Source organism: Opisthocomus hoazin, chromosome 8 (genome assembly GCF_030867145.1).
Source record: "Opisthocomus hoazin isolate bOpiHoa1 chromosome 8, bOpiHoa1.hap1, whole genome shotgun sequence".
Lineage (NCBI taxonomy): Eukaryota > Metazoa > Chordata > Aves > Opisthocomiformes > Opisthocomidae > Opisthocomus > Opisthocomus hoazin.
Window position 1 is genome coordinate 23,181,450 of NC_134421.1, and position 21,484 is coordinate 23,202,933.

General features: G+C 40.1%; 1 protein-coding gene across 2 annotated transcripts in view; it reads left to right on the forward strand.

Annotated features, from left to right (window-relative positions):
* Positions 1 to 20,730, forward strand: part of EEA1 (early endosome antigen 1) — a 75,883-nt gene extending 55,153 nt beyond the window's left edge. For both annotated transcript variants that reach the window (XM_075427772.1, XM_075427773.1), the window contains 9 exons: positions 94 to 288; positions 1,155 to 1,337; positions 7,557 to 7,742; positions 8,160 to 8,291; positions 10,132 to 10,317; positions 10,624 to 10,862; positions 12,309 to 12,429; positions 12,759 to 12,857; positions 13,917 to 20,730. In XM_075427772.1, coding sequence (XP_075283887.1) covers positions 94 to 288; positions 1,155 to 1,337; positions 7,557 to 7,742; positions 8,160 to 8,291; positions 10,132 to 10,317; positions 10,624 to 10,862; positions 12,309 to 12,429; positions 12,759 to 12,857; positions 13,917 to 14,039 — 1,464 coding nt within the window. In that variant the 3' untranslated portion in view covers positions 14,040 to 20,730. The remainder of the gene's footprint in view (positions 1 to 93; positions 289 to 1,154; positions 1,338 to 7,556; positions 7,743 to 8,159; positions 8,292 to 10,131; positions 10,318 to 10,623; positions 10,863 to 12,308; positions 12,430 to 12,758; positions 12,858 to 13,916) is intronic.
* The last annotated feature ends 754 nt before the right edge of the window (positions 20,731 to 21,484 follow it).

Sequence of the window (21,484 nt, forward strand, 5' to 3'; positions counted from 1 at the left end):
ACAGTTCAATAGGCAGTTTTGCATACTGCAGCATGCACAAATAGTGATTTAAATTAAAATTATATACAGTTATTTAATGTTTTTTGAATACAGATTACTAAGCAATTGTCAATAGAACTTGATTCAGCACGAGCGCAAGTACTGGAAATTCAGAGTCTTCTGAAAGAGAAAGAAAAAAGTGAGCAACATCTCCAGGGAAAGCTGAGAGAGTTAAAGGAATCTTTTGAGCAGAAGAAAAAACATAGTGAGACACTGCAAGCCGAATTAAAAACTGCCCTTTTAGAAAAGGTAAGGCTGGCCTCTCTTACTCCTTGAAGAAAATGAATGTAATTTTCTCTGATAAATGTTGCAGCTTTTTTGTCAATATCTTTGTGATAAACAGCTGTTTGCTGTAGTCCTGTTGGAAGTGAGAAGGTCAGGATGTGGAAACACGGTCTTCGGATGCTGTTGGAGATTGAAACAACAACAACATCAACAACAACAACTATGATAACATAAAAACAACCAGTGCTGCAATATGGATTCTGTAGGAATTGAGTTTCCATAAAGTGATAAAAATTGCTACATTGAGTGTGTTTATTTTGCTTCAGGAGCATGCTATGAGGCAAGAGCTGCCATTTTCTTGTAAAGCAGCAGAGTTTTCTGAGAGTGGTTTAGACAAACTTTGCAGTGCTTTGTAATGTCCATGGCAGTTTTAAACCAAGTCTTCTCGTATTATACAAAAAGAATTTATCTGAGTGACAGGATGAAACTCATAAACCATAATGAAAAGAGTTCAAATGTCTTAGAACGTTAAGGAATGTTGTGTTGTGTGCCGTGCACTGTTAAATGTTGCTGCAGCTTTGGCTGCCCTATGCTACGTGATTGTATTTGTGCTTTCATCAATCAGTGGAAACTTTAGGACTTGGAAACAGTATTTAGACCTTTGATGTTTGATCTTAATGTGTTTCACTTAGTCTTTTGACATGAATTAAATTTTGTTGCTAAATTAGTTACAAAATATTAGCATAAGATCACAAACACCAGATTACTGAACTGCTGTTTCATAAGTGGAGAAAAATCTTGTCTTGCAGTAGAAATGCAGCTTATTGAAGTGGTTAAGCTTACTTTACTGTCTGTAACTTTAGCTGAAACTTCCTATGCTTATGTTTCAGGCAGAACTGGAGAATAAACTGCAACAGCAGTCTATTTTGTCAGCACAGGAGCTTAAAGCGGAGAAAGTCAAGCTAGCAGACTTACAGAAGACCCATGAAAAACATAAGGAAAACATGGAGAAACTGCAGTTAGACCTTTATGGGAAAGAGTCTGAGCTGCTGGCAACCAGGCAAGACCTTAAGGTACTTACAATCATTTTAATGTCATATGTGATTTAGTAGATCTGTAGATCTGTTTGTATCCATTTTGAAGAACAAGAAACAACGCAAGAACTGTGTAGGGGGAAAAATCTCTTCTGCTATATGTAGAATTTAGTGCTGTTCAATCCTTTCCCCAAGGTAAAAGGACATCCTGAAACTGATTTAAAACCGAGGGAATTTGTCAGCTTACCTGAACTGCCCTTCCATTTGTGCAGCAGCAGTCTGAGCTGTAGGAGCAAAGTGAAAGATGATTTATTTCCGTGTTCTTTTAAAAGTTAATTTTTTGTCTTGCTTTTTGTTGCTATGTGTTGTAGCTTTCAATTAATTTAGATAGCATAGCTAATTAGGGCAAAGTCTCTGCCAGCATGTGAGTAACCGCTCTCGTCTAGATGATTTAGCTAGAATTTTAGTTTTCAGTCTTTTCCCATGTCCTTGCGTGTTTTGCTTCTTCCTGGCAGATTGTAGACTTTCAAGGATGTCAAACTAGTAAAAGCAGCAGGTTTAGGGGCCTGCCTGGAATACAGGTGTCTGAACTTAGTCTTTGAAGTTTTTCCTATTCCTAAACTGAGTTTATGTGATTTGGCATTAGGGTGCAGTGCCCTCAAAGATGTATTGCTGGGAGTTGAGTCAATGAGAAAAGATGGTTTTTGTCCTTTTTTTTCTGCTGCCCTCCTTCATGCCAGTGCTAAGCCAATGCTCCAGTTAGTCCTCTGTGCAGCAGAGACTGCCTGTCTACTGGCAAGATGTGTAGATATGGCACTTTTCTGTTCAGATAAATCCCACTCCAGCTTTGTCTGTGTCTGTCGGACACCTTTGTCTTAGGCTCTTCTGAAGTTTATAGAGAGAAGTAGGCACTTTGGGAGGACAGATCATCTGATCTGCTTTAGATGTCAGCTTCTCTTTGCTTTGTTGTAGATAAAGGAAGCCATTGGTAACTGCTTAGGTTTCAAAGCTCCCTTTCACCTGTCCTCGTGGAGGCCTTTCAGTCCCACCACTGAGTTCATTACAGGTTTTGTGGCCATTTCGGATAGGCCCATGTGTGCTGTGGAGCCCTAGCCAAGCTCCAGGTTTGAGGTTATTTTAAGAAAAAGAGAAATAGCTCCTTGGAGGCCATTGGAGTTTTATTAATCATACTCCTCCTCTGTAGCATTAGATTACCTGCTGCGTTTCCCTGTAAGTTACAGAAGCTTTACTTGTCAGTGCTTCTTGGTTGAATCACTATGTAAAAATGTGAAGAACTTTGTCATGATTAACAAGCAAAGGGGGTTTAAACATACTCTTTCTTACGGGTAGTTACTATAGCACATGTACCTCTATGAGTTAATTTCCTGTAATGCATTTAGATCAGCATTTGGTAGTGCAATGATCTGTAAAAGTGTTGGATGTGCTCAGTAACTGGCTTTTTTTGGTATAGTTTTCATTTAAGTATCGCTTGTAACAATAATAGCTCTGAATAAGCTTTATGACCTCTAGTGCTGGTAGGTGTAAACTAGGACAGTAAGTGTCCCATGTGCTATTAAACCTGAGTTAGCGAGAGAGAGAGAACATCCGTGCATAAAGGTAAAATAAGGTGATGGCAATGGGAAAACAAAACAAGATTGTTGAGATGAGCTATCAGATAACTTGGTTTGCTGTGTAAGTCTCTGTGGAGCCTAGAGAGTCTCAGGAAGATTGGGGGTCCTCGGTACTGAAGTGATGTGCCAACTTGGAGGCTGTTTGCTTGATTTTAAAAAAAATTTTAAAAGACGTGTATTAATTAGGATTAGTGAGGTCTGCTTGCCACCACTTTTTTCTGTAAAATGTAGAAGAGAGAAAAGGTGGGGAGTGGATCTTTAATCGTGGATGTGCTGTCTCATTGCAATGTTAACTAAAGAAGCAGCGATAACTTGTCTTGGAAGACTGCAAAGGAAAAAGCACATTCAGAAAGCCCCAGCATGATAATGTTAGTCATGAGAGCTGAATATCAAAATACCACTGAAGTCGGAAGAACTTTATGGTAGAGTTTCACAGTCCAATTCAGAGTCAATTACCTGGATTATGTTTTGCCTTAGGAGAGTTGTTTAATAAAAGCAGATAATTTGAGGCAGGGCTATGGATTTTGGTTAAAGTTTGGAACCGAAGCTAGTGGGTGGGCCAAGGTTCAGATTGGTCTTAATCTTACTAGTAGGCAGTAGTAGTTTTTAAAACTTGTGTGTAAGGTGAGCTTGGGTGTCTTTCAGTGCAGGATTTTCAGCAGAGATATCAGCTCCCTGCACAGCTGTGGAGTCCCCACGGTTTGAAGCTCAACGTGGTCTAGAACAGACAGGCCAGGCCGTATCATGAGATCCTAGCAAGGCTGGGTTTTCTTTAGTTAAAAACACTACAAGGGAAAATTTATATATTCTCATGTGGTGTAGCACCACGCTGTTGGTGAGGCGAGGATTTCAGGCATGGGGATAGATCGTAAAAGGCTGTAGAAGCAGATGGGTGACGTGAGCGGGGTGGTGGGTCTGGTTCCTGGGAGGGGATGGCAGGAGCTGGGCCATGCCCAGAGCACCATCTGCTGGCATCTATTCTGAATATCTCTGCTGGGATCGCTGGCTTATCCCTGGCTGGGAGACTGAGGTGTGACAGAAAAGTGAGCAAACGCTTCGTGAAGTTTTGCAGTTGGCGATACAGTGTTGCGTGAGGGAGGGCCGCGGAGGGGGCAGTTGCTCTCTGGGGTGCCATCAGCACGGCCGAATCCTAAATTCTGCTTCAGTGACAGAAGCTACGTAGCTACGTAGCTGTAGCTAGGTGCAAACTTTGAAGCCGTAAGTCTTGCAGAGGAACAGCCAGAAGTGTTGTAACAAATTAGGAAATGAGAACACAGCTATAATTTTATGGATACTGTTTGCTGCAAATTTACTGTGTTTTAAAAATGCACCGTCTGTAACAGTAACTAAACTTGTACATTTTTGTCTTTGTGACAGGAAAAAGAAATTGGGTGGGATTTGAGTGATTGTAAAAAAACACAGTTTTTGATTAAAAAGAAGAATACGTATAACAAAAAAATTTCTATAACGTATTTTTGTGCATATATATACACACACATGTACATAAAAATATATGTGTATATATACAACATATGAATATTTTTGGTGTATATACACACATGCAAAAAATACCCAATTTTTTTTTGTGGAAAAGGGAAGTTTTATGTAGAACAGTTAATAAAAATGGGGAACTGTTGTTTTTGCCTGATTTTGAGTTAGTGCAAACATACTTTGTGTGAATCCTGCTCTTCTGAGCTCTGCCAAGTATCCTTCAGTCTTGGCGTTTGTGCTTTTTGTAGTCAGTCCTGGTTTCTTCTGTATTCTCAAAAGAATGTTTCTTTGCCTCCAATATTGGCATCACTGTCAGTGTATCTTCAGTGGACGTGCTGGGACAGTATTCATGCTGCCAAACCTCAGGTCTGTGTGTCAGGAGCCTAAGTTGCCTACAGTAAGTCTAACCCTTCTTCTTAGAAATTGAGGAGAGATCAGGTTAGCATCTTTGAATAATTTCTTGTCTCTCCTTGTTGGCTGGAGTCAGGAAGGGAAGAAGATGAGACACAGACTAAAATGCTGATTTGTGCATCTCGCTTAGAGGGAATGAATCCAGGTCCTAACAGCCAGCTAATTCTGCTGTTGACACTATTATTTATACTGCAACAGCCCATGTTGTACTGAATCAGAGTGTGATATCTCCTTATATATTTATTTATTTATTTAAACTCTATACTAGTCATTCTAAGATCTGTTTTTATTTACAAAAATAACTACAGATTACCTTCATTTGTTCCATGCGTTCAGTTTTGTTTGCCATCCTAAATAGCAGTCTGATGGTTGGGGGTATCTTATAGGGAGAACGCCTGTCGTATTCTGGGAGCAATTGCAAAACTGAATGATAATTAAATAAGGTAAATGGCATCAGATGTTTTGGAAGGTGGTTTTATGTTAACGTTGTGAGCGCCTCAGCAGTCCAAAAGAATCAGACTGAGTTACAGTCTTAGTGGAGACTAAGCCAGGAGTAAGTATAGTAACTGGAACATTTAACCATGTGCCAGAAGATTTCTGCTCGTTTTGAAAGGGTGCTGTGAGGGACTTTTGAGCAAAGCAGAAAGAAAGGCATAAATGGATAGAAGAAGGTGCATTTACTGTTAAAATTATATTGAATGGTTTCCCAATTAAGGTGGGTAGCATCATTATTAATCAACACCGTTAGGAGGCACTTGTATATGTAAGTTGTAATATGCTAAAATGCATGCAAAATTCCAAGTCTCTTATATTAGAAACTACTGAGTTAAAGACACATTTGTGCATAATACAGTGTAGACTACACTGAATACTGGCTCCCCTCAAAAGATGTTTTAAATGGTCTTAGCCTAGATATAGACACAATGAGATAACGTATCCAGTGTAGACACTTTCGGGGCGAGCATTGAGAGAGGAATATTCCCTAGATGAGGCTTTTAATTTGGGCGTCACTGTCCACAGCCAATTTCATCATCCTGTGCTAACAAATTGATCGTAAGACATTTCTTCTACTGGAAATGAATTTGAATAAAAGCTGTGTCTTTGTTACACTTCTTTCTAAAACTGCGGAGACTATTGGGTTCTCCTGTGAAGATGTTCTGTGAGGATGCTACACTTCCCATCCTTTCTCTTTGTTAGGAAAATATGGTACTGTTAGGAAAATATGTCCACAGTGGAGCAGAGAGAGAGAGAATTTTGCTTTCTGAAAGACCTGCCTTGCTGCAAGCTTGAAACTGCAAAAGCACCTCCTGTTTTGCTTAAAACATTTTCTGAATTAACACCTTGTGAAGTGTTAGGTAGTAAACTCTAATAGCTCAGAAAGCAAATCAAATAATTTCTCTGAAAATTAATTTTAGAAGCCGGTCAGAGCTTTCTGAGAGCTACTGGGGTTGTTGAAAATGCTGTTGCATCAGCGGTGTTCCATCATTGGTGTTTCAAACTCAATCTGACTCTACAGGCAACAAACACGTTAGACATTACAAGGAAGGGTTAGGCGGCATCAGAAATCAATTTGATTTTAGATCAACGTGGCAGCTGCTAAAGGATATGCATACTTAAGTGAAGTCAAAGTTGTGCTTATTGTTCCTTGTAGAATCACTAAACTTCAGTGAGATTTGATTAGGATTTAAGTAAGAGCTTCAAAAAGAATTTAGCTTATCTTGGAAGAATTTAAATTCTTACGATGCACTGAAGGCAACAGATTTATCATGGATAGTAAATCTCCTCACCTCACATTCTGTATCTTATAATCAAAAATTTCCGTAGAATACCAGTATTTTGGAGGAGTGGAGGATGAGTTCAGTATTTTTCTTTCTCACTGGTTCTTTGTGAAAGAACATGCTTATAAGTGGAGCTAGTCCTTGCCTAGGCTGAAGGCTTTAAAAAGAATAACCTCCAGAATACTAACTCAAGAAGAACCCCAAAGTTTGACTTTGCTGTGAGCAAATATAATGAGCCTTGGGTGCAAATTTTAGGTTGTTTCTTGGGTTTTTTGAAAGCTGATGTAGAGAGACACATCCAAGTTCTTTTTCTAGGTAATGGTGAGAGTTGGAGGCCAATTAAAATACAGTCTGTGGTAGATTTTGAATGGGAGTTTAAATTTTGTATTTAAAGAACTGATGCAGCTTAGACTGAAATGTTTTGTCCTGACTTTAGCATTTTTAGGTTCTACATTTCATTTCAGGATTTTCAAAAATTCCATGATTGTCCTAGCAGTAGCTTCATGAAGTCAATGGTAAAAAATAGCACTGAATCCCTCACGGTGTAGCTTCACTGCCTCTTGAGTAACAGCTGTCTAAAGGTACAGAGCAGATAATGTGACCAGAGAATAAATTTGTGTGAGCAAATTCAAGTTCATTCTCTTTTCATCAAACAGTCACCTTTCATTCTCTGGCCTTTTGTGTGTTTTCACCTTTTCTCTGTGGAAGGATGCAAGTTGGAATACGTACAGTAAGGTATTACTGCTGGAAATGGTACTGGGGTAGTTTCTGTTTACTTAGGGTAACCTTGTAACTTAGAAGTTTCTGTAACTATGCTTTGTCAACATTTGAAGCTAAATGTGGCACACTAGATAACGAGTTTTCCATGTGGAAAATGTTTAAGTGACTGTTGAGTATCTGAAGCTCTTACACTGACAGGTAATTTGTAGAACTCTCTTTGTAATTAGTCCACAGAAGAAAAACTTGCTCTAACTCAAGAAGAATTAGTTTCCAGCAGAAATCGAATTGCTAGCAATAATCAGCAGATTCAAGACCTGAAGAAAGCAAAGTCTACACTGGAGCAGGATGCATCAAAGAAGGAGCAGCAGCTGGGCGAGAAGACCAAAATGTTACAGGATCTTCAGAATGACAGGGTAAATGCCTCTGTCTTTTGAAATCTTCACACAGACACATCCACCCCACGCAGGCACTCTTGACTGATATCCCTTACATCTCTAAACAAGGAGTATTTTGAGTACATAGCTCTGTTGTACTGAACCTCTGGTGCAAAGACTTCTAACAGTCAAAGTGAATGTGGTTTGAAATAGGCTGTTAATTTGTTCTAAGTGGCTAGGCAGATGGAAAAATGTTACTAGTTTTAAATCTAAAACTGCAAACATGCTGTGAATTGCGCTATGAACTGTGCATAGACATATGTGGCAGTTGTTTCCCCTTAATTGTAACTCCTCCAAGTAGGTTTTGGGCCCTGGATGGTTTTTATTTGTTTTTTTTATTTTTTTTTGCGAACTTGGAAGAAGTAACTTTTCTAGCACTTTTTATTTCTCTTCAAGATTTTGAAAGAAAAAGACTTGGCTAATGAAAAATGTAAAACAACAGAGCTCCAGGAAATAAGGAGTAGACTTGAAAAAGAAAGTGTCAAGCTGGCTGAAGAGCTTAGAGCCTGCAAGCAAGAATTTGAGAAGGTATATTGAGACAAACTGAGTCTTCGTGTGGTTGGTTATCTGATAAGAAATATGTGCCTACTCAGTACGTGTTATGTGGAATGGCTTTGCAAAGATGGTTGCTGTAAATACCAGTTTACAGGTAAGGGAACCAAAGCACAGATTTTGTTGAGGTTCCGGAGCTATGCTGACTTGATTAGTGGTAATCTGGAAACACTGGTGCCCAGTGTTCTTGGGCAGATGGAACGAGACATCACTTGTCTTAGCTTCAAGATGGGTTCTATGTCCTGGCTTTTCTTCTGTTCCTCTGTAGGTTCCATGTGCATACTCTTGCTTGATTATTCTGGGGTGCAGAAAAGATGTCCAAAAGTGTCATGAATGTGAAGTTTCCCAGATATTCTAGACACATCTGGTATGTCTCAGGGATGTGTAGTAGAGTTGAAACTCCCTTGATGTGCTGTGGTTTCTTAAAATGTCAGTTGGGGAAGAAACAATGTCAGGGGCCTCATAAAAGACCAGCTCTCTTCCAAAATCATAACAATCAAATGAGCTTTCTAAAGGGTAAAAGTTTGGAGGCTTTAATGAAATAAATTTTAGTCTTCAGTAAAACAAACTATTTCTTGCCACATTCTACTTTTTTTTTTTTTTTTTGGTCTCTGTAGAAACAAATACTCCTAAAAGCCCATCGTTTGTGTTTTCCATATTGTACTATTAGTGGTTATATTTGCATCGGTTAAAAACACATGGTTTAAATTGCTACGCAAGTATAAATGAAGGTACAGTCCCTATACACTAAGAAAGTAATGTGATCTCTTGTGAGTTTCAGATGTTCTTTTGTTCTCCAGTGTTCAGAAAATGTTTGCTTATTTTTAGATAGATATCTGTACTTTGTTTCTGTCAAGCAGTCTATGCCCAGTGCTTTCTTGGATTTTGGGAAAAGGTTACTAGAATTCTCATCGTTCCCAAAATCTCTATTCGAAAGAATAAAATTTATAAAAATGTATATAAAGTGTGTGCATACCAATGGCAGATTAATACTCATCTCTCAGTCTCCCTACAAGCATTCAGACTAAAACAGAAATGATCTCTTGAAGGCTGATACCCTGCTTCCCATCTCCTACCAAGGAATGGATAGATATGCATCTACAGGGCATCCCCCTGTCCTCCGGATATGTTTTCTTGCTGTCTTTGGTTTGTTTTTAATTTGTGACGCAGATTTTGATTTATGGAAAACTGGCAACTAACCGCTGTTAGTCTGTTAGTACCTACATGCTTGGCTGTGTAATTTTAAGGAAAATGATTCTTATAAATTTGACTAACAATTCTACTTCAGGATTTCTTATGTTTTATTGCAGAAGAACAAGTAAAACTAATGTTTAAAACCAAATGTATCATCCTACTTGCTTAAAACATCCTAATTATTTATGCATTTAAGACTAATAGAAACTAGCTTTCTTCCATCAGTGTTTGTTTTTTGCATTGTCATTATGATGCTTTTAACCTTATTATTGCAACCAGAGAACAATGTGAAGTAAATTTCAGAACAGGCTTTAGAAAATGACAATGGACATATCTTTTCAAAGAACTGTAGAAAATAATCCAACAGAGCTTCCCCTACTTTAGTAGAAACATACATCAAATTTATTTTTAAAATGGAATGTTGTTAATAATGTAGGTGTGAGTTTAAAATCCTTGATCGTGAAAATCACTGATACTTTGTGCAATAAAATCATCCTTTCTTCCTGTGAGAAAACTAAAAATTATTGCTGTCTTCTCATTGGAAAGAATCACAGTAGTTTTGATTTTAAATAATTACACTTTCAATATTACTACTTTAACTTTGAGCTCTGTATCCTAACAGGAGGTGGCAAATCTCAAGGATGCAAAACAGCTGTTGATTCAACAGAAATTAGAGCTGCAGGGCAAAATAGATAATATGAATTCAGCTCTGGAACAGGAGAAAAAAACCCAACAAGCTGTCAAAGATCAGCTGAAAAAGAGAGAAGAAGAGCTGAAGAAAGAATGTGCTGAAATTGAAGCTAAACTGGTTAGTATGTTAGAAAGTATAAGAGTGTTGTTTTCTGAGCATGCCCTTGGATTCTTTCAGGCACAGAGAAGAAGCAAAGAGTTGACATGGGTTTCATGTTACACTAATGTTTAAATTACAAGGTCAGAAACCTTTGAGACATTTAATGGTGTAGGAAAATGAAGCGGGATGACAGGCTTGTCTACTAGGGTTCGCTGATTGAAAGTAGTGATTCCAGTACAGTAAGATTCTTTGCCGCAAGTAAATGCAGGGACTAGGGAAAGAATACTTGAAAGGTTGTTTTTCATTGTTCCATTGTTTTCTTAGCACACAGAGAAAAAAGAGAAAGAAGAAGAAAACCGGAAACATGAGGAAAAGGAGACCAAGCTCACCATGCAGGTCACAGCTCTGAATGAAAACCTGGCTACCATGAAGAAGGAGTGGCAAAGCAGTCAGAGGCGAGTGAGCGAGCTGGAGAAACAGACGGATGATTTACGTGGGGACATTGCTGTCTTGGAAGCAACAGTGCAGAATAATCAGGATGAGAGGAGAGCGTTGCTGGAGAGGTAAGCTGTGGTCATGATGATGTGGAAGCGTGGTCTGGGAAATGGATAACCTCAGACTGATAACTTGTTTTGGTTGATTCAGGATTCTCTGTGGGCGCTTTGTTTAAATCCGTGTTTCTTCCTAGTGCCTGGGGTGTGAGTGCAGTTTACAGAGTGCAACCTTGTCATCCCTGCCAAAGCACAGCAAGCAGTGTTAGGAACAAGCTGTGCTCTTGTGGGCTTTGACAGGGTGACCATTCTTTAGAAAATCAGACAGGCTTATCGGGACCTTTGTTGTCACCAAAGCCACAGCTCTGTGCTTGTGGTCGAAGATTTATGCCTGTCTGTCAGAGCCTTCTAAATCTGCTGGGCTCCTCTGAACTTTGAGGTGTCTAGGTTGAGGCTTGTCACCTCATCTGTGGTGTGAACCTTGCAAGGCCTGGTAGAGAGGTCTTCTCTTACCTGAGTTAACTACTCTCCATCACACTGAGGCTCCTCTGCCTTGACTCAATCAGAGTAGATGCACTAGTCATCCAGAAGCCTGGAAGAGACTCCTTAGTGCCCCCAGGAAAACAGAATTTGCTTAGGGACTCCTAGGTATGCCCACTCTCAGTGTTAGGAGACTGAACGTGTTATTGGATTAGTAAGGCTGAGGTTCACGCACAAGGCATTTTCTTTTCTCTGATTCTGCTGTTGTCCCTAAAATGTATTTAAGGCTTAGATAAGCAGAGCACCTTTCCTTTAGGCAGCAGGAGGCATGCAAGGCAGCAGGATTACCTGAAAGCAGCGATTGCAAAGGTAGAAGAAACACCTGTGAGACAGCAAAATTTCTTCGTCCTTTTTTCCTGATAATGTTTGGTGAAGGCAGAGTGGAAAACTTTTCTCGATACTGTCGAGCTTGCTGATTTGGTTTTTGAGCAGTAAACCTTGGGAAAGGATGGGATCAATTCAAGTGAGATCCTCTTTCCTTGGCAGTCCCTTGCCATACTGTGCCGAGCTCATCCGGTAGCTGTTTACAGCTTGGCAGAAAAACACCCTTTGAAATTTGGCTTTCAGCAGTTAACTGAATTTCAGCTGATGGGAGGTGGCCTTGCTAAAAGAAAAAGGGTTCTTTTCTGCCGCTTTGTCTGACCTGGTCTGCTGCAGCTGGTTCATGAGGGTGTCCTGTTGCAGAGGGGTGCTTGTCGGGGCTTGCTGTTGGTGGACTGCATTCAGTACTGTCACTGGTTTTATGAGTAACTCTAGGTATTAATAAGCCCCAGATATATGGGAGCAATGCCAGATAATCTTAAATTTATTGGTAGACCAGAACATTTTTCCAGCCAAGGCATCCAAGAACTTTTCACAGCAAGGGTATTTTTGGCTGGATTTTAGAAGAGCAGCTTCTCAGACATGACAACCTGCCCAAAGGAGGCGGTGTACATTGCCTTATGTGCTAGAAGCTGACTATTTACTGGTTTTCCTCAGGTGTATAAAAAGTGAGGGAGAAATTGAAAAGCTTCAAGCCAAACTTGTGGAAATGAAGAAAAAGCTGGACAACACTACTGCTGCAATGCAGGAACTTGGCCGAGAAAACCAGTCATTACAGGTATAGTTTGATTTGAAGCAATTAAACGTGTTGATTCTCTCTATGGGAACTTAGGAGAATTTCAGGTTTGTGTCAGACTGGTGGTAGGTTACCTTTCCAGGGCGATCAGGATGTTATACTTGTGGTGTACGAGGGCTGTATTGCTGTCTGTGGGTTCTTAAATCTGCTCATAGTTTTGAAATTTGAAAGATTTTCTCTCTGAACAAATATGAGCTCTAAGTGTCCTGGCAGAATTGATTCTTTTATACCGCACTGAGTAGTGTGTGCAGTGAAAATAGGGGAAATCAGTAGGAATTACACATGCATGTTTTTTTATGTCTTCTGTATAGATCAAACACACCCAAGCTCTCAACAGGAAGTGGGCAGAAGACAATGAGGTACAGAATTGCATGGCCTGTGGAAAAGGCTTTTCGGTGACAGTGAGAAGGGTAGGTGTGTTTTACGGTGGGTCTGTGGGGATTTTCTTTTATCTGTTGTTTTCAAACTCTTAGATGGAATACTAAAACTTCAGAAAATGGCCTGAATAGTGCTGTGATACTCAGGACATCTCAGAATACAATTATTGCTTGTAGTGCCGTAAATATTAAAAATAACATTTGTGGAGCTTACTTTATTCATGATTGTTTTGCTGTTTTAACAGCATGAGTTTATAAACAGTGTTAAAATAATTCAGTCCCCTGAGAGAGCAAGCAAAATTACGCTGTTGTAAGGATATTTACAGTGAACGTATTTATAATCAGTCTGAACTGGATTTACAGGTATAAAAGGAATATAAATTTGTTGAAATTAGATGTATGTGAAAATACGAGGCATCAACATGATCTGGTGCTTTGTGACTGTTTCTAAACACTAACGAGACATGGAAGAGAAGAGACAACTGGATGTGTTTTAGGTCTGTAGTCAGAGCTTGTTTGTATAAACAGCTGTGGTCAGCTGAGATGTTAGCATCCCTCAGCTGGCAGGGTCTGTCCTTCACCCAGAGATTACCATCGCTCCAACAAGTGACTTGGCAATGAAGCAGATGGGGGATATTCATGAGGTTCATTTTGCACTTGGTCTTAGGTGGCTCTCCATGTCCTGCATTATTTGTAGTGATGTTCTTTGGGTAGCAGTGGAACAAAGGCTGCTGGATCCTTTGATTCCAGGATACCTCTCAGTATGAAAGCAGGTAGTTACATGTAAGAAGAACGTGTTTTATGTGACCAGAACAAGTTCAAGGGGAGAAATTCAAGAGGAGGATGAACTTCAGCGAGTTCATTTCTGAAACTGATAGAGCCTCCCAACTCTGTGACGTGTTTCTGAAAATTTTACTCTATACCCTTTAGAAAGGGTTTACTCCTGTGCCCTTCTGTGTGCTGTGTAACTACTATTTAAAAATTCAAGCTAACTTCTGGAACGGGAGAGTTAACTTGACACGATAGTGGTGTCTGTTAGTGATCGATACCCTGTCATTGATGTTCAGCATGTATGTTTCTTCTCTTTCACAGCATCACTGTAGACAGTGTGGAAATATCTTTTGTGCCGAGTGCTCAGCAAAGAATGCCTTAACTCCTTCTTCTAAGAAGCCTGTCCGAGTCTGTAATACTTGCTTTAATGACTTGCAAGGATAACTGGCTATCGTGAGTGACAAAGAAATGTTACACTAAAAATTATAATTTCTGTTGATGCACTTCATTCAGCACTCAGACTACTATTCAGTTTGGACAATGATTGTAACACTTGGCAAATTTTAGTATATTTTAAAATGTTTATTGATACCAAGTAAAACTGTTGTATTTTTTGTGAGACATGGGCTCAGATCATCCATAGCTTATTGCCATTTATCCTGGAAAGAGCTTCTATGTCAAGATTAGAAGTACCCAGTTATTTGTAAATAAAGTTTAAACAGAGGAGTAACAATGTATTTTTTTATCTTTTATTTTTTTGCTCAAGAGAAACAGCGTTTATGTGATACTGCAATTTATTCTTGTTTCTTCCGAAGAGAAAGGAAGATACAAAAACTTGTGAGGATTTTATGTATCAAATGTTGCTGTAAAAGCATAACTAATTGTTGCATTTGATTGCATATCTGATGTTCTTTATAATCCCTTGTGATTTTGTTTTCTTTCTATCTCCCTGGTTCTTGGACTTTTCTCTCTGAAGTGAGGGTAACGGCTGGACTGCACTCCAACTCAGTTTTATTTGCCCACTTAGATGTACTATCGGCACCCGAGTCCTTATCCAGCTGCAGTGCTTGGATACTGGAACAGCTTTACACATACTGTATTGCATAGTTTGTGTGTGTGTCTGAGAGAAAGTATGTGTGAACAAATGATGAGACAAAGTTTAGTTGGCATTGTAGGAATATTACATGATATGGTACAATATTCCATCCCGTATTGATTGATTTCACTTTTACATATTCGGTTGATGGATTTCAATAATCCAGAGACCCTTATATGTGGGTTTTAAAAAGCAAACAATCAGTACTGGTAGTAGTCTGTAGTGCATCTCTCCCCCTGCCCATACCCTGGAAGCCCTGAGAGGTCCTTGAGGTTTCAAGGGACATCCAGAACTTCCACGCTTGGTATCCTACTAAGAAAAAGTCTTTTTTTGAGACTGCTGCAGTTTACCTGACCGTTTCTTCTGTCCCTTCCCTCAGCTTCTGGTGAAAGAAGCTGAACTCCTGCTATACCTAACAAACCTCAGTTTTCTGTTGCTGCATCTGACTCCCATTACCAAGGAGTCTTAAATGTTATGTTAGTTATATGACTTAGTCTGCTCAGAACAGTGGTGTGAATGTCCTGCTACTGGCTTAGTTATAAGCCAGACAGCTCTAAAGAAGAGGCCAATATGTGTGTCTTCAGATATTTATTCGTATTTTCTCTCTGTACTTCCATCAGAGGTTTCTTGTAGCATTCATGTAGGCTCCAAACTTTTTTTGTGTCGTGATTTTATTTACACCTGTTTGTTTTTGCCTGCCTCTCTCTAACTTTTCTTCCCTTTGTATATGGTATTTCAAAACCGTTTAGGTTATTTCTTCCAAGCATGGGTTATGCCTTCCAATATTTAGAGACTTCTTGTCTTAAATATCCTAATAAATTCCCCACACCCCTCCTGTGTCTTACAAAGTTGTGCCAGCTGTTCAGAGAAAAGGACTGTGTTGTGAATTCCTCTATTTCTTGCCTGAGGTAAGGAATCAAATTCTGTCAGGATGATGGAAGCTTAGCCGCCATTAGGCAGGTTCGTTTGCTTTTGTCTATTGACAGCTCTCGTATGTGAGTGAAGAAGAGTCTCTTTTATGAAAAATGTCTAGTCTTGATTAACTCTCAAGTGAAAGTTCTTAACTCCTCTTCTCCAGTAGTGAACTATATGTTTCATATCTCTTCTTAGCTTAGCTGTCTAGTTCTGTCTTGGCAGCCTCAAGGAGTCCTCCTCAAGGAGTTGTCTTAAATTCTTATTTCCCAAAAGCCAGTGGTAGTATGTAACTGATTCTCCTCACTGCAAAAGGGTTTGGGATACAACCTTTGTAGTTGCTTGCTGAAAAGAAACAATTGCTGCAAGGATTCCATATGAGCAGAGCCTCTGGACTTGCTGTTTCTCCTCATGAGTGAAATTGTTTGGCATAAAAATCTTTTGAATAGAAATATGAACAGAATCTCTGACTCCGGGAATTTTTTTATTTTCTACCAATTTATTTATTGAGAGAATCTGAAGAGTTTGTCTTCGAGCCTTTCTTTGACTTCAGTGAAATGAAGTGACTTCAGAAATGTGGGAAAGGTAAAGATCTGAGCGTTGTGCTCCAGCGCAGAGCCGCTCTGCCCTGTTGTGTGACACACAGAGCCTCGTGCTGTTCTTGGGGTGAAGGACCACCACGTGGAGCAGGAGGGATTTTAAGAGGGAAGAAAGAAGCCTCTCTTGCTGCATGAAGGACAAAACACGTGAGGCAAACAGAAATCTCTTAGGGGGAAGAAGGGGAATGATTAAAAGACTCACTTGTGTTCAGGCGTTTCGCTTGTGAATAGGAATGTGTGAAGGCTGAGGAGAGAGCTGTGCACTAAAGAGGAAGCGGTAGAAGCTCGAGAAGCTCTGAATTGTTCTTAATCCAGCCTTTTGCGATGGCTTTGTGTAAAGGCAAGCGGAGTCACCTCGCTCAGCTGGCTGCCGAAGCAGTGCGGTTGGTTGACTCTAGATCAGACCTTGGTCTGGGGCTCTGGAGCACCCTGGCTTCAGAGGCAAAACCAGCTTGATTTCTGAAGGTTGCTTTTTGCTGACCAGTTTGTGTGACTGTCTTTTGAAGGGATGGAAGTGCTTTTTAAATAAACATTTTTAGAAAGAGGGATTGTTAAAATCTGGAGGAACAGTGCTGGGCTAGAAGCTTTTTTCCTTGAGCTTGGAGTCTGCAGCAATAGGTCAGGATTTCTACAGCTTTTCATGGGAGCAAATTTGTAACTGCATTGCTAAACCCTGTGCTCCTTCTTTTATGCTTTTTAGTGCTGGTCTGTATTTGTTGACAAGTTGATGGTACAATAGACCCTGTAATGCTCTCAGCCCCACTGTTGGGTTGGAAGTTGTGCTTAAGCTCAATGAAATGACCTAGGAGATACATAATAAGGGAAACTGGCGGGTGAAAAGCTCTGTATTTATACATCTGCTTGCAGAGTCTGACTGTTTTGGTGGGCATGTTGTCAGTAGGAATGTGGATTTTTTTGTTGCACTGCTTTAAAATATAAATAATAGGAAAACCTAATAAAAAGCCTGGTAACTTTTACCACACTGAGTTAAAGGATTCCAGACAAAATAGTTGAATGCACTGATTTTTCAGACTGCAAACACAGGAACAGGGGGAAGTATTAATAAAATGGAAGAAGAGGCTAGAGCCTTGGAACTGGAGGATGCATAGCGATGTGTTTTAGCAGCCTCTAGCAAGAACCAGATTGCTCTGATTCACTGAGGACAGGCCATAATAGAGCAAGAGATGGAAATAATGGTAAAACCAGTGCTCAAACCAGTAGTTATGTGGGATCCTCAGGCTGCCTTTGATTACTAGCTGTTACCATGGCATCAGAAGTGGGACAGTGAAGTGTGGGGTTTTGTTCTTGAAACTGTCCCCGCTGCAGGATACTCCATCCACATTCAGAATCAGAGTGTGCGAGACCAGCTGCTACGCAGGCTGCGACAAGCTACGGAGGCAATGGGAAAAGTGTGCAGGATGCTCTTGTTAAGGGTGGGAAGAGGTTCTTTAACTTCCTGGAGACGTCACCTCTCTTCCCGCTCAGACAGTCACAATGCCTTGGGTTGTTGCCTCCAGAATGCCAAATCCTAGTGTTCTGCTCCAGCCTGATGTCAGCGACACAGACTTCATACCTCTGTCCTGCAGTGCCTCTGGAGGCAGGTAGCGTTGCGACATCAATGGCAGGCTTTTGAACTTGGCTGGCTGTGCTGCACTCTTATTTCTTTTCCCTGTGTATTCCTTCCTTCTAGAAATCTTCCCCTTTCTGCAAAGGTTGAACAAAGAGGATAAAATTAATGAGTCACAGTAGGAGAAGTTGCTGTCTGCAGATGAAGAGACAAAAGGAATTTTCTGCTGCAGCTTCCAACTGAGGCAAGAGGTTTAGAGGGATCTCGTTTTTCAGTTGGCTTCACTCTCTGGCACAAGAGTCCAAGTCTCTAGGGTACAGGGCGGTTTTTTTCCTCTGTTTTTGGAAGGTGTCAAGTAACCAAGTTGCCATGGAGTGTGGAGCGCTAGGTACACAAGAACAATGAGTAACTATTTTTGTTGGTTTTGGGACGATGAGGATTATTTGTGAATCCTCACTGGAAAAGCTTTCTTAGTGAAGCAAGAAGAGATTTGGGAGCAGAAGCATGAAGGAACCTTGCTGTGTTTCTGTTACATTAGCGAGAACAATTGAGTCTCTCATGCTAGATGTAAGAGAAGAGACGTTCCTAAAGAAGGGACCTGGAAAACTCAAGTACTTTTTTTGAATGTTAAATGTCAGTTAAATGGAAAATGGGAACAGATGCTTTTTGCAAAACTTAAAAATTTATGACCAGTACTCAGTGGCAGACAGAAAACGGCTGAGTCTTAAGTTCAAGCAGCACATTATGCCAAGAAGAACGATACCGTGGTTTGAGTATGTTGAAACTGATAAATTGCTCCTCCAAGTAGCATCCCTCCCACTCTCATATTTGTGGAGGACGACGAAATGACACTGTCATTTGCACTATGCACTTTTTGCTGTCTAACCGAATATAATCTACAGTAAGTGGAATGGCATCATTGGCATTGCATGTGTTAGCTGTCATCGATGAACAGAAGGTTTATCTTCAGCTGGGCTTTTCACTGTATTACATTTGGCCCCTTGCTAAGTAAGAAGAACTGCACTCGTAATTCCTTTGTACCAAAAAAGCCATCATCATCTGAGAGCATGTAACAGCAGAAACCGTGTAGTCACACACACATTGTCTTTACAAGAGTTTCACCTTAAGATTATGAAATGAGAAAACGTGAATTTTCTGTATTTTCAAGGGTCTTGCCAGTTGTCCAGTTTTTAATTTTTCAAGTCTTGACCTCAGCACCCCTTCTAGGACGTTTAAAAATATTGCCCAACCACAGCCTCTCCAAAAGCACTACTAAGGGGTGTACTTCTCAACAGCAATAGTTGGATAGTAAAGTCCCTCCACAGAAACTGAATTTTGGGAATATTGTTTTGTTCTGTTTTTTAAAGGGCACTGAACAAAGAGGTTTGCGTCTTTAGAGAGAACATCAGATGCCGCTTACGATCATAACAATGAGGAGGATAGGTACTAGTTAATGTAATAAACTGCCTTTTGTCTGTAGCTCACCACACACTATGCACGCACGGTGCAGCAGGTACAGGAGTATCTGCTCATTTGGAGATTACTGAAGCCCTGCTAACCCTTTTGGATCAACATTACTGTGAAAGCAGAAGCCTGGTAGGTGTTTCCCAATTTTTCCTCCCCTGTGACCTAAACTAAAACCGAATTCATCTGTATTTCCTGCTGGTTTTGGGTAGAGAGGGCTGGGAAAGATTGTTTGTTGTCGTATGTCAGCAGGCCGGTGCTGCCAGGTCCAGACTCCCGCTGTTGGCTTTATGGCAGAGTGCTCCGTTGTATCGCGCTAAAGCTTGATTCCTAGCACAAAAGGGATGTTGGAAAGACAATGTCTCACTGGGTTAGCAAATACCAGAACTTTTTATAGTAATGTGTCCAAAATGCTGCTTGTATAGAATTTGTCACTTTTGTAAGAAAAGGAAAAAAAAAAACTGCACACAAAAAAAAGATCATAAAACCCCACCACTTGATGCCGTTACATAAGATTTCATTTAAACTACCTCTCAGCGTGAAATTCAAACATTAGGTAAGTTTAATAAGGCTTGCTCACTGTCACGTTATGTAAAACTTATAGTGAATGCCAAAATTGCAAAAGTTTATCACCAAAAAGGTATAAAGTTAAGTCTTTTTTTATGTGTTTGAAAGTATCCAGTAGTTTAAAGTTATTGTAAACTCTGTTATATTCTTTTAACTTCTGTAGTTTCAGTCTTGCAAACTCTAGCTGCTGGACAGGAAATAAATCATAACCCCAAGCTTTCATAATCATGGTCTGCTGGGTGAAAACAATTTTGTATGCAGCTTTGTCATGTGGCTGTCCAGAGCCTCATTCACCAAGTGTACTGCTGATTTAGTCGTCTTTTTTTTCTTCAGTACTTGAGGTGTGAGCTTGATGAATGGTATTCTGTGATGGACACGTGCCACAAATTACATTGTCTTGTTTGCCTCTTTTTCTGAATTTTAATGATGAGTTTATTATTGCAGATGTGAATATTGCTCATACAACTTAATTTCTGTATAAATGTATAAAATATAAATGGAAGAAGTTTTAAGTTCTTACCCGGTATTTAGAGGTAATGTATTATACTAGCCTTATGTTGCAGTTTTACCTACAGAGTACTGCACTTCTTTTAAACTGGATCATACCATCTCAGTAGGTGTAGATGGATTTTTTGCATGAGTGTGTTTCGGTTTTGTTTAATTGAAGTTCAGTTCTCTTTAAGTTCTGTTTTCAGTGTTTGTGTTTACTACTTGTGATCATGTAGTTGTGCCTTACATTGTGGAAGAATTTGGTCCAGCGTGCACTGTAATTCCTAAACTCTGCCGTTTGAAAGGTGGCCGTGGATTTGGATGAGAAAATGACACCATACATCAACTGGTTCTGCATAAACTACGACGAAATGTTACTGAATCGTCATTTTTGTTTTCTAACCTGTTAAAGGAATGGTTAATGACAATAAAAAAAGTAAATTAGACCTTTCTAATAGACCATTTCTGTCATTCAAAACTAGCTTGCCCCGCTTCAGACAGCAAAGGTGCTGAGAAATGGGGGATGTATCATCTTACAAATGAACTGTTGGGAAGCCACACACCTAAGAACAAGCTAAATGCTCCACTTTCTTAGACCTGTGGGGAGCTGCAGCAAAAGCTTTCACGTTCCTGAGGAGGCAGTGATAATGACTGTTTTTCAAATCTAGTCTTTCACAAGTTAAATTCAGAGCAGTTTTTCCATTCCCAATAGCTGCTGGGTCTCCTGTGTTCGGTTGAAGTCCTGGTGTCACTGGCTGTGTTCAGACATGGCATTCAATGGAGCTGGACAACTGGCATAACTGGAAGACTCGAAGTAGCACTGGTGTTATTTTTTAGCCTAATGAAGGGCTCACTTGTGAGATGGAAACCTCTTTCAGGGTGGAACTGTGTTGCAGAGAGAAACCAGGTGATTAACGTGTGTGTGATCAGTCCCATGACAAAGCCACTCTTGAATTGTGGGGGTATTCACAAAAAAAATGTATTTAGCTATCAAAGCAGATCTTCCTAGGGGCTCTGTGTAGAACAGTGGAGAAGGACGGAGAGAAGAGGTCTCCTCTGAAAGGCAGTTTGTTTTAGGGAGTTAATTTTGGCCTCAGCTGCTTTCTGAGGTATCTTTCTCTCCAGACCGCAGAAGAGCCTGTTGAGCTTATGTCTCCCTGAAGACAGCCTGTGTGTGGGTATGCCCTTCCCCTGG